The sequence below is a fragment of the Centrocercus urophasianus genome, unplaced genomic scaffold (assembly GCF_019232065.1).
Source record: "Centrocercus urophasianus isolate 14NV4802_14NV808 unplaced genomic scaffold, USGS_Curo_1.0 seq_14, whole genome shotgun sequence".
Classification (NCBI taxonomy): Eukaryota; Metazoa; Chordata; class Aves; order Galliformes; family Phasianidae; genus Centrocercus; species Centrocercus urophasianus.
The window spans coordinates 49,957,133-49,978,609 of record NW_024884586.1 but is presented as its reverse complement, the minus strand read 5'-3'; the positions used below and the strand labels follow the sequence as shown (position 1 = coordinate 49,978,609).

General features: G+C 43.7%; 1 protein-coding gene across 1 annotated transcript in view; it reads left to right on the top strand.

Moving 5' to 3' along the window:
* The window catches only part of MDGA2 (MAM domain containing glycosylphosphatidylinositol anchor 2), a 309,178-nt gene extending 288,164 nt beyond the window's left edge, over positions 1-21,014 (top strand). The window contains exons 13-18 of the mRNA XM_042813625.1: positions 3,762-3,782; positions 9,037-9,192; positions 10,240-10,398; positions 16,920-17,050; positions 18,982-19,087; positions 19,472-21,014. Coding sequence (XP_042669559.1) covers positions 3,762-3,782; positions 9,037-9,192; positions 10,240-10,398; positions 16,920-17,050; positions 18,982-19,087; positions 19,472-19,560 — 662 coding nt within the window. The 3' untranslated portion in view covers positions 19,561-21,014. The remainder of the gene's footprint in view (positions 1-3,761; positions 3,783-9,036; positions 9,193-10,239; positions 10,399-16,919; positions 17,051-18,981; positions 19,088-19,471) is intronic.
* Positions 21,015-21,477: the final 463 nt, after the last annotated feature.

Sequence of the window (21,477 nt, the reverse complement as noted above, 5' to 3'; positions counted from 1 at the left end):
CCTGCCTGTAGATTCTTATACAGGTTAGGAACTTCCCAGATCCTGTATGGAAGAAGTGTATGTAATTGTTCCATTTGTTATTATTACTATTATATTTCTGGGCCCCACAAGAAAAAAAAAGATATCAAATAAAGCATAAATTATAGGATTTATAAGTATACACAGATGTAAGTATGAGGCTGTTGTGTAAGTAGTATGCAAAGTTACCATTATGGGAACAAGAAAGCCTTGCATAGAGAATCAATATCTACAATGAAGACTGCTTTCCACTATGCAAACCAAGTGCTTTTAAAGGTTTGGACTCCTGATCCCTCATTAAAGCTTTTAGATTCTGGTTGTAATTACTGTAAGTAGACAGCAGTTTCCAGTAGTAGAAAACAGAGCAGCTGAATACCCAGCATACTTACCTCTAGATTGATGTTTCTCGGTCGGTTTGCAGCTTTGGGGAGCAATGTCTCAGTGCCTGTACAAGTTCCTGAACACGTGTCTGTATCAGGGAGGATCTCTGGGAGACATCACTGTATAAATGCAGTTACAAGGGCAGGGACTGACAACAAACATTCTGCCCACATTTTTCTGCCATCACCTGCACATATACAGATCACTGAAAAGTGAAGTTGTCCGACAAGTTGAAATTCCACTGGGCTTTATTCCCTGTTGGAATTATAGAATTATAGAATCATCAAGGTTGGAAAAGACCTTTAAGATCATCACGTCCAACCATAATGCAAGTTAAAAATCAGCTGTATAAAAGCTTACGTGATAAGGTCATGCAAGTTAGCAACATAAATTCACCGCATACGATGGAAGAATGAAAACAAAATGAAAAATTTCATGGTGTCTTAGGAGGGTGATTCACTGACAGTGAGCAAAATAACAGACAGATTTGCTAGACTCAGGGGGATCCCAGATATAGACTGATGAATGATTTGGTTATATATATTGCACCATCATTTTTTTTGCCAATGCAAACAACAACAACAAAACCCACCCATATGGGGACAAAAAATCATGTACAATCCTATGCATAGGACCGTATCTGCAATGAACAACTATTCTATGCTGGTTTTAATTCAGACAGTCAGTTTGATGGCTGGAAATTTGCTGCTGGTTTCAGACTCAGGAGGCTGTGGTATATTGGCAATGCTGATTTGAATAGGAATATGCTCTTTGAATAGGAACACTAAATGTTGTTGGTTGGTTTGTTTTCTTTTTTTTTCCTTCTCCATTTGAGACTGTCAGTCTTAATAATGAGGATAATGTATTTTTATAAAGTGTCTTATGTCATTTTCTAAAATCAAAGCACTAGATCTAAATAGCTGAACTTCATTAAGGAGATGAAAAGAATAAAAAGGGGCATCTGGCAGAAGAAGGGAGGACAGTATAAAAATAGAGGCATATGTTACTGCATGCTGGAGAAAAGGCAGAGAGATTAAGGGATGATCCGCCTCAGCTCTACCCGAGCTCACATCCTTCCTGATGCTTGATTCTCCTCCTGAGATTCCCTAGCATTAAGCCAGGCCAGCAGAGCAGAGCAGTGAGAACCTCATAGGCACAAAGCCTTTCCAGATGTTCCCAGTTCAGCCTTAGGAATTGCTCCACCAGTCATCCATTGGTTTATCTTCATGGCTAATTGAATGAGCTGCCCTCACATTGTGCACACAGCAGCCTCACCTTTCAGCAGTGAGACCTGGAGCTGTCACACTTCATCACATGGCAGCTTAGTGCACCACTTAGGAGAGTGAGCTTTCTGGGTTGCTTTATTTTCAATTTTATTTTATTTTTCTAGTTTATTTTGTTAGATAAGTACAGCCTAACTTCTTCAACTTGCTTTTCTGATTTTGTCCATCAGTTTGAACCGCTTGGCAAGAAGCCTTTTTTGCTTTGCTGTGTGAACAATCTGAGTAGCATGACTCAAGGTTATGCACTGATAACAGTTTCCATAAAAGCCTGCACGTTTAGTTACAAAGCAAGCATCACTAAACGTAGTTTCCAGCAATTTCAGCTAATTCCAAGTTCAGTCACTCAAGAAGCTCGCAGAATGAATGTTTCTTGGAGAAAGAAAGGTAATTTGTTGGTAAAAGCTATGAGGTTGTCTCATATAATGTAATGACTAAGTTTCTTAAAATTGCACAGGGGCAAGTCACTGTTCATTTGTTTCAGCAAAGAAAGATCAGATGGCAGAGTCACTAAATCAGACCTGTTTTAAAAACTTCAGGTCGAGGTTAGGGCTAAGTAGAAACTGTGGCTGAGGTCAGAAACCAGGAGTTCATGTCTCTGAACATAGCTTGGCAACGGCATCGAGACATGGAGCAACACTTAGATGGAAATCAGGGGTTACCAGACGGACACAGCATCTGCATACAGTTCTAATGGTGGGCTCAGCATCCTTCTGTTTCTCACATGCGTAAGGGCTTCTAGAAGGGCTCTGTTTCCTAAGTCTCCCATCCTCACATATGCTCTTCTACAAATAGCACAGAAATGAAGACTTTCGTTTCTCCCTCAGACCAGATTTCCAATGTTTAGCATTGTTCAGGTCAGTCTGGGTGTAAACTTGGGTAACTCATCCCACGGCTAAGATATCTGTAAGCATGACTAAGGTTTGACTTTCATCCTGTTCCATCCTCTGGCTGATAGGTGAACCTCAGTATTAAAGAATTAGAAATTTAGAGCTTTTTGTGATTTTGCTGAGGTTCTGTTAAACAAGAACCTGTGCCAAGGATGCCCAGCACCAGTCATCATACTCTGTCACAAAGGGCGTTGCACAGACCCAGAGAAGAGACAGAAATAATATTTTTCAGCAAAGTAATCTCAAAACCTCTTTGCAGTGGTGGAAATTTGGTTTTGACGCCTCCCAAGAGGAGGAGTGGTCATCAACTGTCCATGCCATGGGGCAGGGAATGAGCAGAGGTGGATGCATAGGGGAGGGCAGAACTGCTTTGTAGCTTCTCCATCTCCAGGAACACAGCCCTGGAAAGCAGCATCCAATGGACATGGGTGCTGCAGTGCTGGCAGCCCTGGGGACAGCACGCCTCACCTTTCTTTGTCTTCTAGAATGTCTTTAAAACATTTCCCCCTAGAAGAGGATTTATGCAGCAGGCTTGCAGATTTTGTTGGTTTTTGGGTTTTTTTTTTGGCTTGATTGTGTCTCTTGGCCTAATGGGATCAAACCTCTTCTCTCCAACTCGCTGTGCTTTTGTTTCCTGCTGCTTAAAAAGAAAAATTGTGATTTCTGGGAAGAATGCAAGTGCTATCCATTCGCAAACTGAAGAATAATAGAAGAATAGTTTGTTACATTAAATATCCATGAACATTGATAAGACCAACAATTGAGTAAAGCATAATGCAGAACCTCTGCTTCGGATGAATACATCCTTCCTGTGTCTTTTGTTGGATTCCTGCACAAAGGCATCACCCTGAAGTTTTGCTGTGCAGCTGTCCTCTTCTGTACAGTGCCTGTGCCAATAATCTAGCTTTGATGCTTAATTACAGCATCTCATTCCCCAGGCTGCATGTGATAATGATGGAGCACGTGTAATGAGTGGAAGAGGCTTTTCTCATGGAAGCCATTGCCTTTGGCTTGTCAGGAAGCTGCAAAACTTGCTCAGAAAGGACAGCATCAGTTTTGATGACTCTGTTAATGTGGGACCCATAATCAGGGTCCTCAGGAAGGGGATCATTGGGCAATTTAGGATCACCTGTGTGTTGGTTTCATTAAGTTTTTCCCTTAGTGCTAATTTTATTTTTGCTCTCTCTTTCAGCTCCAGTAAATCCACACCTACGTAAGTATTTCTTTATCTTTTATTCACATGAAGAGCTGTCCTTGCACCTGTTGTCCTTTGTGCTTAAAAAGTGACTGACAGTTATTCCACTTTCAGTCGCTGTGCCCCTTAGTTTTGTGTGCAAGCTGAGCCTGATGGTGTCATTCCTCTTGTTCTGCAAAGTGCCAGAGCAACAGGTGATGGAGGAAGGACGTATTGTAGCTCCAGCCCATCTTTGTTGTTAGGGTAGTATGGTCAGGTTGTGGTTGGACTTGATCTTTAAGGTCTTTTCCAACCTGAGCAATTCTATGATTCTGTGACTGAGAAGGATCTGTGTCTGAGCCTTAGCAGACAATGTAAACATCTCAGAGGAAAAGTTCATTTAGAGCATTTTCCAAAGTAATTTCTCCTTGCGTGAGAACTACTTGTGCATCTCTTGAAGTACATCTACACGAGCATGGATTGTGCCAGGTGACTTCCAGAGGTCCCTTCCTACCTTACCCTTCTGCGATTGTCATTCTGTGATTCCACGATTCTGAGTGAGTTACTGCAATCCTTCCAGCTGCAGTCAGCACCTCATAGAATCATGGAATTGCTCTGACTGTGTCCTGCCTGATGTGTGGTGCTCAGTAGCACATGAACGTCTCCTGGTACAACTGTTTCCCATTCAAATCACCCACGGGCACCAAACCTTTGCCAGTACAGCAGGCTGGAGCTAGGAAAAACAGCTTCATTCTAACGCTAACATCCTACTTCATCCCCCATCTGTCTACTTCATGATTGATTTCCACTCAGTAGCAAGGGCGTATTTTGTGGGACATACTCTGATGTTATTCTTGCTTTTAATCACATATGCAGAAATGCTCCTGTAAATGGAGTGGGGCTCTTCCATTATTGCTGCCCTGGTGCAGCCATAGGCAGGCAGAGAAGCAGCAGCAGGCTGTGCAAGCAGCCTCTGTGTGTCTCTCAGAGGATGGCCAAACTTTTCTGTAAATTTTAAACTTATTTGCTGAAGGTCTTGTGAGATGCATTAATAATTAATCAGGGCTCAGTTTAAAGCTCGTGGGAGCTGAAGGATCCAATCTCATTGACTTAAGTGAGCAGTAGATGAGGCCCTTGCTAATTAATGTATTAAACATATACTCTCTGATGTTAAGAAAAAAAAAGCATTGCACTCCCATGTGCTTCCCACTATAATCTTCTATGATTTTAAGATCTGAAATTGTCTCATTTTCAGAATGTCTCTATTGTACAGTTCAAAGCAGCAGTTCTGCCAGGCACGTGGCTCAGTGCAGGTGGCACCCGAATCACCCTTCAGGTCAAAATCCTGCTGGCTCCAGGGAGGGAGACTTCTGGCAACCTGCCCACCATTTCCATCCTCTGCTTCTGACTCTGTCTAGCTGTGCACCTCTGCTAATGGGAGAGTTTGCCCACTGGGAGCTATAGGGCACCCGGTGACATTTCTTTCAGACGACCAAAGAGGTGGTTAAATCTTGAAGGCTTGCTTTTTTCCCCAGTGACTTCTTGAGTGAAACCCTTTGAGGAGAGAAATCTGCTGGGAAAGAGAAGCTCTGGCTCCCACAGCAAATTCAATCTCATCTTTATCCTAGCTTTCTACAATCTCATTTTATGTCACTGAAAATGCAGGATGAATGGTGATGTTGTATGTTATATAACACCAACCAGCTTCTGACTCTTTCTAAACCTGTTGGGCTGAATTCTAACTTTATTTACACCACTGTGAATGAAGAGTAAGTGCCCTATTCAACTGGGGAAAATATCTGGAAACTGAAGGCACACCTTCCTGCTCAAATTCTGGAATAATCACATGGCAGAGAACATTCATTCTCATGAGATTTCTGCAGTAGATAAGGAAGTAGCATCAAATGACTGAAAAACTGAGATTTTGCCTTAGAGCTACTTTCGTGTGTGTGTGTGTGTGACACATAAATAAGCTGTTTAATGGAACCCGTTTATAGTAGACCAAACTACTGTATACTGTAGACCAGTACCTAAAGGGAGCCCGTAAACAGGAGGCAAGCCAACTCTTTGAAAGGGTAGATAACAGCAGGACAAGGGGAAATGGTTTTGAGTTGAAGGAGGGAAGATCGAGGTTGGATGTCTCACACTATGGGAGGTGAGGTGCTGGAACAGCTGCCCAGAGAGGCTGTGATGCCCCGTCCATCCCTGGAGGTGTTCAAGGCCAGGTTGGATGGGGCCCTGGGCAGCCTGGGCTGCTGTGAAATGGGGAGGTTGGTGGCCCTGCATTTGGCATGGGGGGGTTGGAGCTTCGTGATCCTTGAGATCCCTTCCAACTGAAGCCATTCTGTGATTCTGTGATTTTGTGATTCTGTGATTCTATGAACATTGAAGAATTTCGTATCGGTGAGTGCAATTAGATGTTACACTTAAATAATGGAAGACATAAGATGTGAAAAAGTCATTCAACTTGAATTTTATGGAAAAAGAATTCATATTAGGATGAAAAGCCTTGCACTTTGAGTGCATATTTTGCTGTGATTGGCAATAGATTTATTTAATAACTTGCATTAAGGGTTTGGACCAACAATTCACCTCTGCCCTTAATGATGTTTGGGACCATTTTTGGTACCCACAGCTCCATCAGTTCTCAGTCCCCATCCCCAAACCTTGCCTGTCTGCAGGGATGGGGCACCACCACCCCTCTGGGCAGTCTGTGCAGTGCCTCACTGCCCTTAGAGTGAAAAACTCCTTATTTCCAGTCTTACTCTCCCCTCTTTTAGTTTGAAGCCATTTCCCCTTGTCCTGACAGAAGAGACACTGCTGAAGAGCTTGTCTCCTCCTAGAGACAGTCTCCAATTCCTGCACAGGGGAAGTATAGAGCTAATCCCAGGGAACTACTTCCCATTTGTATTCATCTGTTATTTTTCACAAGGTGTTTAGTGCCAAGAATATTTAGCACTAACCTTTTCCAGTGCATTCCAAATGGCAGGGTTCCACGTGAAACTGGTATTTTCATATTAGATAAATGGCAAACTTTTACTTGCCTTTCTTCATCTAGCCTGAATGCATTAATTTGTTTCACTTGAAGAAAAGGCTGATGTGGATTTTGTTCTGCTGATGTGGTGGAATTTCTTAACGAAGCTCTGAGGGCACACTGTGACACGGAAATGCAGCTTTTAAGCAACCGGAGGGGCAGTGGTAGGAACCACTGAATAGCTGGGAATGCTTTGTCTTAAATCACTTTGCTGGATCTGATAGGCAGAATATTACTCCTTTCGCCACTGTTTGGCCTTTCCATTTTGTCTCACTGTGTAGAAATAGCACCTAGCATGCTATAGGAAAGGTGTGTATAAGTAGAGGCCCAATGTAGTGTCAACCAAGCAACGCACGTCAGAGTGCTTCCTTGGTGTCATTGCTCGTTCAAGACTTTTGTTAGGGTCTTTGTGTTCTCCTGCTCTTGGGGACAACGATGAAGGTGTTGGTCTGCACCCATTCTCCCTGGAAGGACTTTGGATGGAGTTCACAGCCCAGGTGTTCTTCTTTCATGTGCCCATCTCTCGAGCAGAACTGCTGTCAGGCCAGTGTTTGTATTTCTCCTCCGTCGTGCTTATGGAGGTGCTCCTGTGCCGAACGGTTTTGCGCATCCCCTCTTCATCATTCCAAATTCAGCATTCAAAAAGCACTACCTCCAGAATCAAACTGAAGTCCTGAAGTGGGCTCCTCATTGCCTTGATGCCTTCCAGCCGCGTTTCTGAGTTAATTCTTCTGGAGGATCTAATAAAGGCAGTAAATTGATCAAGAAATCAAGCCTGAGGTGCTCGTAGGCATGGAGGCTTCTGTGGACTGGGTTTTTGTGGCAACCTGGTGTTTGGAGCAATGCTTCGTGCTGACTGCTATGCAGCAGGAAGTTTTGTTGCTCAGCATGAGCAGAGGCAGAGTGAGGAAGGCTTGGAAAGCACTCCTAATGCACCTGGTGGATTGGGAGGAATTGTCAAGCCTGTTTTTTCAGTTTGCAGCATTATATGATTTTAAATAAGCTTCAGAGCAGCATCCTTGCTTAGCAGTACATATCCAAGCTAAGCCCCAGGTCCTTCTGTCTTTACTGATTTGCAGTGAAGCTCCAGTGGCTGAAGTGGATTTATAGTTTACTGAAGCCCCAAACCTGCAAACATTTATACACCTTCTGAATTTAACACAGATGAATGGTGCCTGGTGTTAGAGTTTCTCCTAACAATGAATATAAATTGCACCCCTATAACGAATGCTGTAGCTTACACAGTATGCGGACAGCTGCATTCTCCCAGGAGAAGAGAGATTTGCTTGTTTTCTCAGATAAATCAATTGACTTTGCTGGAAGAGTAAACTCAGCAGGAACTGCTCGTGTGTATAAAATTAAGCTTTTGCACATTTTACTACACGAGGCCTCATTCTGTTCTGAGATGAAAACTGAACCTTGAAGTTCTGGTTTGTTTGGTTCCTAAATGCCTGATTATAGGACTTCCCCAACCCATCGTAATCCAGAGCTGGGATCATTGGGATGGTGTCTGACAGACCTGCTTCACAAAAGAGAGGATCCCAATAATCCTGATTGGGGATCATCATGTCTACTCTAAATATTTCCTCTTATTCTGGCCATTCTTTGTTTTCCCAAACCTATTGACAACTAAGAGGAATTTAACAGACACCACATTGCAGACCACATTTTCCTGTTGAAGAGGTGCTGTACCCTTCTCCTAAACGTTCTTATCCCTAAACCAAATAACCTACTGCTTCCTGTTTTTCCCACACCGTTCATGTTTTATAGACAATGCTATCCATTCTTCTCAGCCCTTTAGAAATCGTAGCTGGGTCAGTAGAGACAGTGTCTCTAAGGGCTGTTACTTATAGGTGAATAGGTGAGAAGGATCTAGACAAGATTGAAGATAATTAATTTCAAGTAGCATTAACACAGGATGATGACGGTACCTTTTTTCATCAGGGTCACTTAAAAGAGAACACACAGTCAACAGTAGAGAATGATGTAAAGTAAATGTATATCTATTTCCAGTGCTGCTAATGAGCACCAACCTACAGTGTGTTTGAAAACAGTTTGGATGTGGTGCTCAGGGACATGATTTAGCCGAGGCTTGTTAGTTAGGGTTGTTTGGTTAGGTTGGACTTCATGATCTTTGAGGTCTTCTCCAACCTGAGCAATTCTGTGATTCTGATTCTACTACATCTGTTCTCATGGACAGGTAAGCAAGCATTGAGTGCTGTCAGGCACTAAATCTCCTCTCATTTGCTGTGTTGGCAGGAGAGTTCCACTGTGGGTTTGAAGATGGTAACATTTGCCTTTTCACTCAAGACGATACGGACAACTTTGACTGGACAAAGCAAAGCACTGCCACTAGAGACACAAAATACACTCCCAACACAGGGCCAAACGCAGACCGGACTGGCTCCAAGGAAGGTAAGCTCCAGGGTGCGCCCGTTCCTCCTGCACTGGGAGCTCTGCAGCTGCTCTGGGGTCAGGGATCTCCATCCAGCTGTGTCCTTCCAAATCACACCAAGATAAGCATGCCTCAGGGACCTCAGAAGGAAACTGCCAGAGCTGAGACATGCGGCCAGTCCCTATCAGAGCCCACTAACAGCACCATTAACCACCTTGTATTATTTCTATTGCGCCATTTCCAACCGAAAACTTCCACGTTACAGCCTGGTGGGGAAACATTCTAGCACGTCTTGAACTGTTCAGTTTTATGTCATTTAAATTCTAACTTGGACTCTCAGACTATCACAGTGAGGTCTTTTTGCCCCGTTTTTACTTTGGGTGTTGCTAAAACATGTAATTTTCAATCTGCTACTCCTGTTAACAGAAGTGTGCCGTCTTGACTGCGGTATATATTTTCATTTGAAAAGTCAGACATATTGTGCTGAATTTATCAAGTACTGCAGTAACTTGAGCTATTTTATTGTGTGCCCCATGCCCTCTATTACCAAGAGGGAAAAAATCATACTGCATCATATTTGCTTGGTTGGATTAAGTAAATGCACTGTTGTTGGTGCACTTCAGAATAAATGAATATTTTCTTCTTGTGAGCCGTTGAACTGGGATTGACATGGGGAGTTTAAATCGTTCATCATTTTTTTTTTTTTTTTACTTTATTTTAAAAACTCTCCCCTCTCGTTGTTTATAGGAACAAATTGCAACCTTCAGTCTGAAGTCTGAACCCCATTATAAAGATTTTTTTCTTTTCTTGAGCATATACAATGTTATATCAATATGAAGTTGTTTATGAGTACTGACCTATAAGCCCTGATTTTATCCTGCTAGAAAACATCTTTGAATCAGCTGTGGAAAATATATGGGCTCAGTGCACAACAAATACGACTCTGAAACCGTGGTGTTCTCAGATGAACGTGAAAAATTAACCAAGATAGCCCAATATCTTCCTGTTGGTGTATTGTGTTGGCTTTTTAAGACCACAACATAACAATTTTCACTTGTCCTTCCTAGGTTTCTACATGTACATTGAGACGTCACGCCCCAGGCTGGAAGGGGAGAAGGCCCGACTCGTCAGTCCTGTTTTCAGCGTTGCTCCGAAAAATCCCTATGGAGCTACGAACACAGCCTACTGTTTTAGCTTCTACTACCACATGTATGGACAGCACATAGGTAGGAGAGAGCCGAGGACCTTGTATTTTCACTTTGGGAGAGATAGCAGGAGAAATGCCCAGATTTATGGAAGGGAAACACAGGATCAGTTCCAAAACCAGCTACAACCAAGGCTGGCAAGAGAGCCACCTGAAAGCATTCTTTTGGTCATAAAACTTTTCCCCACAATCAGTATGCCAGCAGGAATCCTCTAAGGGTTGACAAGAGCATGTTGTGTACACATGGGGTTTTGAGCAGGGGCTCTTGAAAGTGTGAAGATTTGCAAAGGCTTTGCCTGGTTTTGAGTGTTTTTTGCCTGGTCACGGTGTGTTGAATCTCTCCTTGCAAGTTAAGAGATGAAGCAATTAGCAGCACAGCCCTTGTGCTATGCAGCAGCACATGGGTCCTAAAGGAAAGCCTTGAACAATTCACTCAAAAGCTGTGGAAGCAGATCTCTCCAAGGTGAATCTTTAGGTCTATTTTTAGTCATAGCTCTTTCAAGATACAGGTTTAATTACTTTGCACGGTGTTAAAGAAAAAAAGAAGAAGAAAAAAAAAAAGTGTGGGAAAATGTAAAAGTATAAGCCTGAGCCAATTTTTCTAAATCCTGTAAATCCCTGTGGGTTCTTGGTGCTTACCAGTGCGTTGGGAGGCTTTCCAGTGCCACGCTGCCCTGACTCGGTGTATTTTATAGATATTTTCAAGGGCAAGAACATCCTCGTAGTGCATTCTGGTGGTTGCTTTGGGAAACATTCAGCTGCCTGCAGGCAGAGCTCGGGTTATAAATAGAGCAGACAGCTCGCTCCATTCTGTTAGCTGTCTGCACTGCTGAGCACTCAACGCAGCCCCCAGTGTAAATTCTGCTCACTCCGTGTTGCAGGAGGAACTGGAGCCATGCCATGCTGAGTGAAAGAAGTGCAGAGTGCTCCTTGAGCCTGCTTCTGCTATAGGACAGTGAAGAGCAGAGTTATGACCATGAAGGGTCGAAGAGTTCTTCTGGAACTTCTTAAATTTAGGATAAATATAAGAAAAACAGCCATTGAGGTTGACATCTGCCCACGAAAAAGTGACCCCTAATTTTTGCAGTTTTGGTCTTTCTCCTGGGCTGCCCTTCTGCCCTTCTCTATTTTGGCTGAAATTGTTCTTTTCTGTGTCATTTCTTGAGCTGACACATAGAGTGCTGCCTGACAAAGGAGCTGACCCACAGATGAAGGTGGTGACAATGACAGTTAGTGATCGGGTGTACGACTGTCCAGGTTTGGTTTTTTATGGTGATGTGGACACTTGGATGTCAAAAAACAAAATCCCTCAATGTCACTTCTCTAATGTTAAAAAATATAGATGACATCATTTTAGCTACTGTGGTCCTGTGGTCTAGTTTTGAAAGCAGAGAGGCTGTGATGCCCCGTCCATCCCTGGAGGTGTTCAAGGCCAGGTTGGATGGGGCCCTGGGCAGCCTGGGCTGCTGTGAAATGGGGAGGTTGGTGGCCCTGCATGGCACAGGGGGGTTGGAGCTTCGTGATCCTTGAGGTCCCTTCCAACCCAAGCCATTCTACGATTCTGTGAACAATTTTATACAAAATTGTTCTGTCTCCAAAGACAGAAAGGTGATAAATTAATAGTGTCAGCCATGTGTTTGAATGCAGGTACCATTACTAAATTCAACATTATCGTATTCTGACAAAATGTTAGAAAGCACATGAGAACACAAAAAGCATCCAAGAAATGAGTTACGAGATCAGCAAATGTATATCATCTGATCCCCCAACTCCATCACCTTTATTGCTCTCATGAGAATAGTAAAAAAGGGAAGAGAAAAACCTCAGGAGCAGTGATGTTCTAAGACTTAATGATTTATGCACATGGTTATGTTAGGAATGGTTACATTGGTGAGGTCACCATTTGAATGATTTTTGGAAGATCTGTGGTCTTAGAAATTGCTTCATTTTTAGGAAAGGAGTTGCTATATTTAGGTAATTATTATATTTAGGGATTGTTATATTTAGGGTTTATTATATTTAGTGGAGGCTTGATAGAGTTGGGGTAGTTTGGTTAGGCTGCAGTTGGACTTCATGATCTTTAAGGTCTTTTCCAACCTGAGCAATTCTAGGATTCTATGATTCTGTGATTCTATTACAGCACAATGCTTTGCCCAGGCAAGTCAGTCCTAATCAGCATTTTGGATGACATATGCTCCACAACCTTCATTTAGAAGATATATTTTCCATTGCAGCACATTGTTTAGTTTCTCTTTTCATATCTATGCTTCTGAAAGTTACATAGCTAAAGTTATCTTCATTCTGACAAAAGTTTGGCCTATGGGTGAATCTAATCATATTTTGAACAGCTATTTTAAAGCTGAAATTTCATGCAAGCAGTTTAGTTTTCTGAGCTCACCTTCAGTCTTGTGCTCACCTTCCGACCATGGAAGTAATTTCTGCCCAAGGCAGAATGCCAGTGGGCACATATAGAAATGCAAGGAATTCATCAGATTGGCAAGAATTTTCATTTCACAGTGAAGGTGTTCAAACATGGGCACAGATTGACCAGCGGTGTCTCTGTCCTTGGAGACAACCAAATGGTCACTGTCCTGGGCAACCTAATGCTCTGCAACAAATTCCAGAGGTGCCTCCTACCTCAAAATTCTGTGATTCTCTGTGAATTATTTAATTGATAGATAATTTATTTTTTTTTTTTTGAGAAGATTGCCATTTTGTTAAGGATAAACACCGTGTAGATATGTCTAAATCTTATTACTACACCAAATTGACTGTTTTACCATGAACCCTTGACCCTTCGCTGCTGTTCTGGAATTTGCAGTCAGTATATACATAGAAGGTTCCTCTGACCCCTACGCAGGGATAAGCACTGCCCATCAGGGCTTCAGTATGCACTGGCAGGGTGGGAGCTGCCAACTGAGACCTCACACATGATCTCTGTGCTGAGGGCTCTCTCTTTCCAATGACCTTCAGCTGCCACTTCTTGACTGGTTCTCTCTGAAAACTGGAATGTCTTGCAAGAGAATGGGACTTAAACAAGTTCCTGCCTGTTCCTCCCTTGTACCTGTGGACCACCATTCAGAGAAGATACAAGGCTGTTAACCCTTGATTTTTTTGTCCATGTTATCATAGCGTTGTTCAGCAGACTTCAGAGCTGCATGTCTGCTTTTCTATTGGGCTTTATTTTCCCTAATTATCCATAGGCTTTCCAAAGAGGCTTTCCAATTAGGCTTATTACTCCCCTGTTTCCAAAACAGTCTCTGCACATCAAAACATGTCTGCATTTCCAGCAGAGGTGCGAATGATCCCTAATTTAAAAAAATGGAGGACCATCCTAGATGCTCTTTCACTGGTGCTGGGATGCAGGCATGGGGGAAAAGAGGCATCATCCACTGTTCTTACACGAATGACCTCGGTGACATCAATTTGAAAACATGGCTGTTGCGCTATGCTGTAAAAAGCAGCCATCCAGTTTATCCTGCCCAGCATCCGTGCCTGCTGCTCAGGTCTTGGTGTCTCTGGAGAAGAGCCTGAAAATGTCGGTAGCGATAAGGAGTGGTGCTTGGGAGCCTTTGCAGAGCGCAGATCCGAGATTAGCACTGAAGCTGTGGCACGGCTCTGGCGAGATAAGCAGAGGCCTACATCCCATGCCAGGTGGTTCGATTCGGGAGGATGAAGTGTGCTCTGCCTGAAATAGATGGCGCTTGCTCACAAGTTGGAGTTCAATTCCCAGTGGGTCTCACGGCCGGCTCTGAGGCTGCTGGCTGCCAAGGAAAGTGCCCATGCTGTTCTCCACATACTTCAAAGGGAGAAGGTGCATTACCTTAAACAGAAAGGAAATAGAAGATCCCATTACTTGATTTGCAGCAAACAATGAGCCGTTGTTGGGGGATAAGAGAATGAAGAGTCGCTGTCATTATATCTGTGTATTGAGAGAGAATGAGGTTGTAGCTCCATTATAGACGTCACTGTTTTTTTAAGCCATCAGTGTTTCTGATTTTTCCATCCGCACCTCGATGTGGAGCACTGCTAATTGGCTTTGTGAGAACAGCCATTTTTCTTATCATTGGAGCCACTGGGAGCTGCCCAGGTCTTGGCTGCTGAGCTCTGCGCCCTGCAGATCCCAGCCCTCTCAGTGGGATGATGCCAAGAAATGGATGTCCTTCATTCTCACCTGCTGCTCCTGGACACAGTTTGGGTTTCTGACTCCCATCTATCTGGAGCTCTGAATGTCTGTATCTATGGGCAGAGTCTTGCTGGGCACACCTCAGTGAGAATGACACAGCCAACTTGTTCTCCCCACAGCACTTGCAAAGGCAGAACACTTTTCTAAACCCTTCTTGGAAGAACATATTGCATTTCAAAGCTAGGCACTTGTTGCACATCACATTTTGGACAGGTTTGTGACCATGAGGGACAGGGACAGAAGAGAAGGCAATGGGGAAAGCTGAGAGCGGCCATTCAGTATCTAATGGGGCTGTAAGAAATAAAGGGACAGAGTCTTTAGCAGGGGCTTTTGTGACAGGATAACAGTTTCCAACTAAAAGAGGGGAGAGTTGGATTGGAGATAAGAAGTTTTTTGCAGTAAGGGCAGTGAAGCACTGGCAGTTCTCCCAGAGAGATGGTGCTGCCCCATCCCTGCAGTCAGCCAAGGCCAGGGGATGGGCTGTGAGCACTGATGGAGCTGTGGGTGTCCCCGTGCACTGCAGGGAGTGGGACCTGATGGCTCGTAAGGGTCCCTTCCAACTCAAACCATTCTGTGATCCTGTGATCTGGTACAGGAATGGTTATTTTATGTTTGAAGTAAGGCTGCGATCACCTGCTATTAATTTCAAGAAATTCCATGACACAGGGAGGCTGGGAGTGATACAACCAACCTTAAATCTCTGTAACCTCAGCAGTGATGGATTTACATGCTTTTCTTACCTAAATTATTTAGTGATTCCACACAGCCCTGCAGCATGGCAGACTGTGCAAATGGGTGAAATAATTACCAGCTCTCCTTCCCTTCTTTAATACTGGCATTGCTTTTAGTCTTCACGAGAAGTAACTTTCTGTGTAGTGCTGTTACTTCAAGTAGTGCTGTCTGAAGTCCTGCCTCTTCTCCTGCCTTGAACCCAGCACAGTAGTTAAAAACAGAATGGTTTGAATTGGAAGGGACCCTAAGAGGTTGTCTGGTCCTGCTCCCTGCAACGAACAGGAACACCCACAGCTCCACCAGGTGCTCAGGTTTTTTGAGGAGAGAATGGGAGAAGCAAACATTTCTCTTCTGCACGTGGCAGGATGAGGTGTTTTTGGTGTACCCATAGCAGGCAGAGATGGACTATCACTGCTACAATCCATTCCTCCTTTGTGCAGCTTGTTCACCTCCCATGAATTTGGAAATAAATGCTGCAGGAGGGACCAGCAGCACCACCTCCCAGCTCCTTCCCAGGAGATGGGCACCCTGCTGAAGCAGCGTGATGAGAATACTCACCGCTCCATTCCCCTTTTAGCTCATGCTTTTCAAGGCACTGAGTTTTGCTATTGCTCGAAATAAGAAGTTTTTATTAGCAGGAGCTGAGTCACTCTGCAGCTGCCTCAGATCTGAGAGGTCTCCTTGCAAATGTGATTTGTGCCAGCCTCCCAGATGCCACTCCTGACTCTCTGAGAAACATGGTTTTGTGTGAACCTGGCTGTCTGAGCATTCTTGAAGGCAGATGCAGTGATTCCCATAGCACAGAGACACTGCCCCACACATCTGCAGTCAGAACGGTGAGCGAGAAGAACAATACCTCCAAACAGTGATTTGCTGAACTCTGCTCAATGAAGACAGTGCTGCCTCTTGGTGCTCATGGACAGCCTGGTTTTTGCTCACAGCCCATCAGAGAAGGGGGAGCACTGTGCAGAAGGGAGCTGAGTGCTGGGATCTGATACTTGCTGCAAAGAACATTTGTCCTGGAACCAGAACCTTCATGGCCAGTGGTGAGGAGACACCCAGAGTTGAGGTTTGAGGGTTTTTTTTCCTGAGGATTTACTGAGGTTCAAATGAGGACTGTCTTGTCCTTGCAAAATGCTTCTCACCAGGATTAAAGGCATCGTACCTACCTCAGATGCATTTGTATTAGTAAACCATGTCCAGGGTAAAGAAGTTGGATATTTGGGTAAGGTGGCTGGAGATGCCTCCTTTGCACTAATGCACAAAAAACTCCTTACTCCTTTCCCCCCTGAAGGCCATGTGTACTTTCAGAGCTGCTGGGAGCAAGGGACATGGCTCCCTGCCTCAGGACCCAGCTTGCTGCTGAGCCACCATCCACTGAGAGTTCACTTCACCACAGCACAGTTCTCCCAGGTGTAAAAGTTTTTCAGTATGGGATAAGAAACCCTCATATCCACCCCCACTGTGTTGCAGAGATGTGTTCCAGATGTGCAGCACAGGAGTGCATTGTCCCAGCACTCCCACTGGTCCAGCACCCAGCCCCAGCACAGCCTGGCCAGCTCAGGCCCTTACTCTCCCAGCTTGGTTCTCAGCTCACCAGCTCACTTCCTTACCTTCTCTTCCAGGAAGCTTGAATGTTTACCTGCGACTGAAAGGCCAGACCGCTATAGAGAACCCCTTGTGGTCTTCAAGTGGAAATAAGGGCCAGCACTGGAACCAAGCCCGTGTCAATATCAACCCCCCGACTTCATTCCAGGTATGGGACGGCGCTGGGCTGCACGTGCTTTGCGGTGCCCAAGCAGCACCAGGCGCTGCAGATGGAGGCATCAGGTCTGGGGCACGCATTCACTGACCCTTGTTTCTGACACAGGATTTCACAGCATCATTTCAGCCCTGAAAGCTGCTTTATGGACAGGTAATTGCTTTCCTTGCTGCAAATAGGTGAGCACTACAGAGCTTAATCATGCACACGTCAGTGGCAGAACAGCAGCTATTTCCTCTGAGAGGAAAAGCCTTTCAGTTCTTAGACAATGCTGTTAGCTGGTATAATATATGTATATATCTATATAATTTTAGACTACCAACTGGAATATGAAATTATTTCCTATGAAAAAACGTTTAGGGTCCATAGTGTAAAGTCTTTGTTAGATGTCTCAGAGAACACTTGGGTTTTCCATGAAAAAAAAAAAGGATCCATCTTTGCAGCGGTGCTGCTCAGAGCTCTGGCAATCTGTTTGCTTCTTTCACCACACGTTGTGTCAGGCTTCAGACATTTCAGTTCTGGTTTGACAGTGAGATGCTGATAACTTCTTAGAAGCAGCTCTTGTTTATGCCATGAGCTGTTTCTAAATGCAACAGGTCCAAAACATCAGCTGCTGGTTCCTGGGATTCCTGGGGCCCCCTAAAGAGACCATTTCTTTGGGAAGAGTCATTGAGCATGAACCAAAACTGCCATCCTGAACATGTGGGTTGGGTTCACTGCATGGGTAGATGCCAATCCCAACCTTTTGTCTTATCCCCATGTGTGAGAGGCAGTGATGGAACAGAAGTGCTTTAGCATAGGCAGTCACAGAAGCGTTGTGTGGGAAAAAATGAAAGGAGAATTAGTGGAGAGGGATGTGCAAAGGGCAGCATGATGTGCTTGAGATGAACAGAGAGGGATGGAACTGGGCAAAAAGACTGCAGGGAAGAAGAACAAGGGTGTTGAAATGCACGATTGGGAAGCTGGTCAGGGTTTGAGAGACCCCTCAAAGACCTTCTCATTCCAACCCCTCTGCCACAGGTAGGGCTGCCAACCACTAAATCAAGCACCAGATAAGGTGGCCCAGTGCCCCATTTACACCCATCCAACCTGGTCCTTGGGTGATGCTCGTGCCTTCTGTGGTTTGTAAGGGTGTCTTCCACTGCTCTCAGTATTTACTCATTGTTTAGTCATTTCACATGAGAAGCTTTGAACTATAGTGATGAGCAAAGAAATGTTGGAAGCTGCTAGAATAGGCTTGGACTTGTGTGCTGCTGAAATCAGTGGATAAAGAGAGAGTGCCCCAGACACCTCCCTAACGCAGCAAGCTCATTATGAGGTGTAATTTAAGCATTTTGCTCCAGATGGTGTTAATAATTTTTGTCAAATTGGCTCTACCTCCAAGAGTTAATTTCTCCATTAGTCCCACAGCACGCCCTTATAAGATTCATTGGATGTGATGCAAATATTGTCACAGATTAAAGGTTAGAAACTTTTCATCTAAGCGAGCCAAAAATATTTCAAAGATCTGAGTTGGGGGGAGCAATAAAGGAGAAGAGAGATAGCTGTGCAAATGGTGCTGCTTGGGAGATGTATCCCTTGCATAATTCCTTCATCTCATTAGAAGGGCTTTGAAGTTTGCTAGGGAATATATTTCTTGCTACACAGAATGAGTCCACTCCTCTGCAGAGCTAATTAGGCAGCAGTGAGGCAGGACAGCACCGTGTTGCACTGGGAGAGGAAAACAGATAACTTGGTTTCTTCTGTACAACAGTAGTGCCCAGCTGATAAGCAGCTTTATAGTAGATAATGGCTACAAGGTGCTCGTGCTGCATTCCGCCCCATAGGAAGTGCTTGCATGGCATTCCAGGCTCCTCGGGAAACTTTACTGCTGTGTGCTTCCCATTTGCAATCCTATGAACTGCTGTTCCTTTTATTTTTTGCAGCTTATATTTGAAGGGATCCGGGGCCCAGGCATCGAAGGAGACATTGCTATTGATGATGTATCAATTGTGGAAGGAGAGTGTATGAAATCCGACCAGCCGGCCAACAGTAAGTGGCTCTTCTATGCACTGGGGAGAGCAAATTGCTTCTTGTGCTGTAAAATTGAGGTATCTGCTGAAATGGGCGTTCTGTGAGAGAACAGAGCATTGTGTGGTTAAGTCAGAGAGGCTGCAGGAGAAGAGTTTTGCTTTCTGGCAAACAGCAGATGCTGGCAGCAGTGGGTTCCCTCAGGGCAGCACCCTTTACACCCAACCCTCCCCAGTGATTCAGGAGGGACAGATGGATGAAGCAACGTGAAAAATTGTTTGGGGAGTCAAAACAGTGTGAAACTTATAGTTAAACTGTCACAGTTGGACCTCTTTTCATCCCTCCATCCCCATGTTTGCGTTACGACACAGAGCTTTAATTCTACCTTTTTCCCCCTTTTTGTAGATTTACGATCAGGTGCTGTTGGGACATTAGAGCATATACGACTCATCCCAGTTACCATCCTCATGTTTGTCTTAAGTCATCAGAGGTGACCTTATCCTGGCAGAGGCTACAAAAGATTCACCAGGCACTGGCATGAAGAAAGAGTCTGTGTAAAATGGACATTTAAAAACAAACTACCAAAGATTCCTCCACTGACTGACTCAAATAAATACGTAAATAAATAAAAAAAAAAAAAAAGAAAAACAAACAAACAAAAAAAAAAAAAACAATTAAAAAGCACTGGGGACATAAAAGGCATCATGGGAGTGTAACTCACTATGAACCACGCGTGAGAACGAGATCTGGCCTAAGTGAGGAAGAGACCTTCAGGTGCTTTTGTGGTCAATAACGAATACAGCATCATCTGGTTGAACTCTCGGAACAGAGCGATAGAAACCCTTGTCAAAGCACAAAGTCATGGCTGGTTTTGTTTCAAATGAATAGTTTGCTTGTTACCATGGAAACCTAATGGCCTGCCAAAAAAAAAAAAAAAGAGGAGAGGAGGGAGAGGAAATAATAAAATTAAAACAGAGAGAGCAACACCTCACTGTAAACAGGGTATGTGAAGAGCTGGCATTCATTTTCCCTTCGAGGAGGTTTTTAGTGTAGAGTTAAAAACATGTAGGCCCTTTTGCCTTTGGCTGTCACCTCCCCTAGAGAGTAACCCCGAATCAGAGCTGTTTGAAGACATTTCTGTTTCATTTCTCACGGCTATGCTCGATAACTGTATGCTGTCTCCTTTTGCATGCATTACAATCCAGGATGTGCCACCTGGGCTTACATATGACACAGGCTTATCGGAGCTTGCTTGCGGCCACTCGAACACCCCTCTCCCCTCCCCAACTGAGTCATCTGTTCTAACGAAGTGAAGAAACCAAACCACCATCTTTTATAAATTGCCATGGAAACCAAGTGCCTTCAATGAAACAAGCCTGATTTAAAAGTATATGTAGAATAATAATAATTTCAACACAGAAGCTTGCACTGCTAAAATGTGGTTTGTGCAAACTATTTTCTAAACAAACTACGGAGCCCGGGTGTGCAGACTGCAGGCGAAGGAAGCGAAGTCGCTCCTGGAGGTGGATGGACCTGAGCTGCTGCGTAAGCCCTCTCGGACGAGCTATCTGTTGTTTAACCTTCCAGACAGCCATGGCCTTTCAGCTTATTACCCATTAGAAAATAGCTTCCGTTGGTCCTGGAAATGGGAGCAGCGCTTTTTATTTGTTCCTTTCAGGTGATCAGGTGGGTCAACCAGAGGAAGAGGTGGTGGAGATGTACTTAGGGGTGCAGCACTGCGCTCTGCAGGCACAGCTGGGCACGGGGCTGCTGCTGCTGCTGCTGCTGCAGGGAAGTCAGAGTTCCACTTGTGCAACAAAACACACGTGGGTTTGGAGCTGCCCCAAAAGCCAGCCGGTTTTCCACTGCATTGTAAATTTCCCTGACAGTTGGTTATGACAATTTGAAGACCTTTTTCCTTAAATTATCTCAGCTTTTAACTTCATTTAAAAAAAGAAAAAAAAAAAAAAAAAAAAAAAAAAAAATTTTTTAAAATTTAAAAACTTTTTTTTTAAATTTTTTTATTTTTTAAATTTATTTAAAAAAAAAAAAAAAAAAAAAAAAAAAAAAAAAAAAGACTTTTGTCTAAAGAGGAGTATTATTATTATAATTATTATTATTATTACTTGTTCTCTCAACACCCTAGGATTAAAAAAAAACCTGATATGCAAGAAATTGGAGTACCAACAAATGAAAACAAACCAACAGCATCGTATTTGCAAACATGAGTATAAAAAGCACAACGAGATGCAGTACAACAATGACAAGGCTTGATTTTTTTTTTCTTTTTTTTTTTTTCCTTTTTTTTTTTTTTTCTTTTTTTTTTTTTTTTTTTATTCTGTAGAGAAATGTTTGTGCAAATTCAGTAATTCAACTGAAGAGATAATTTTACAGCTATGTTCAATAAAGCC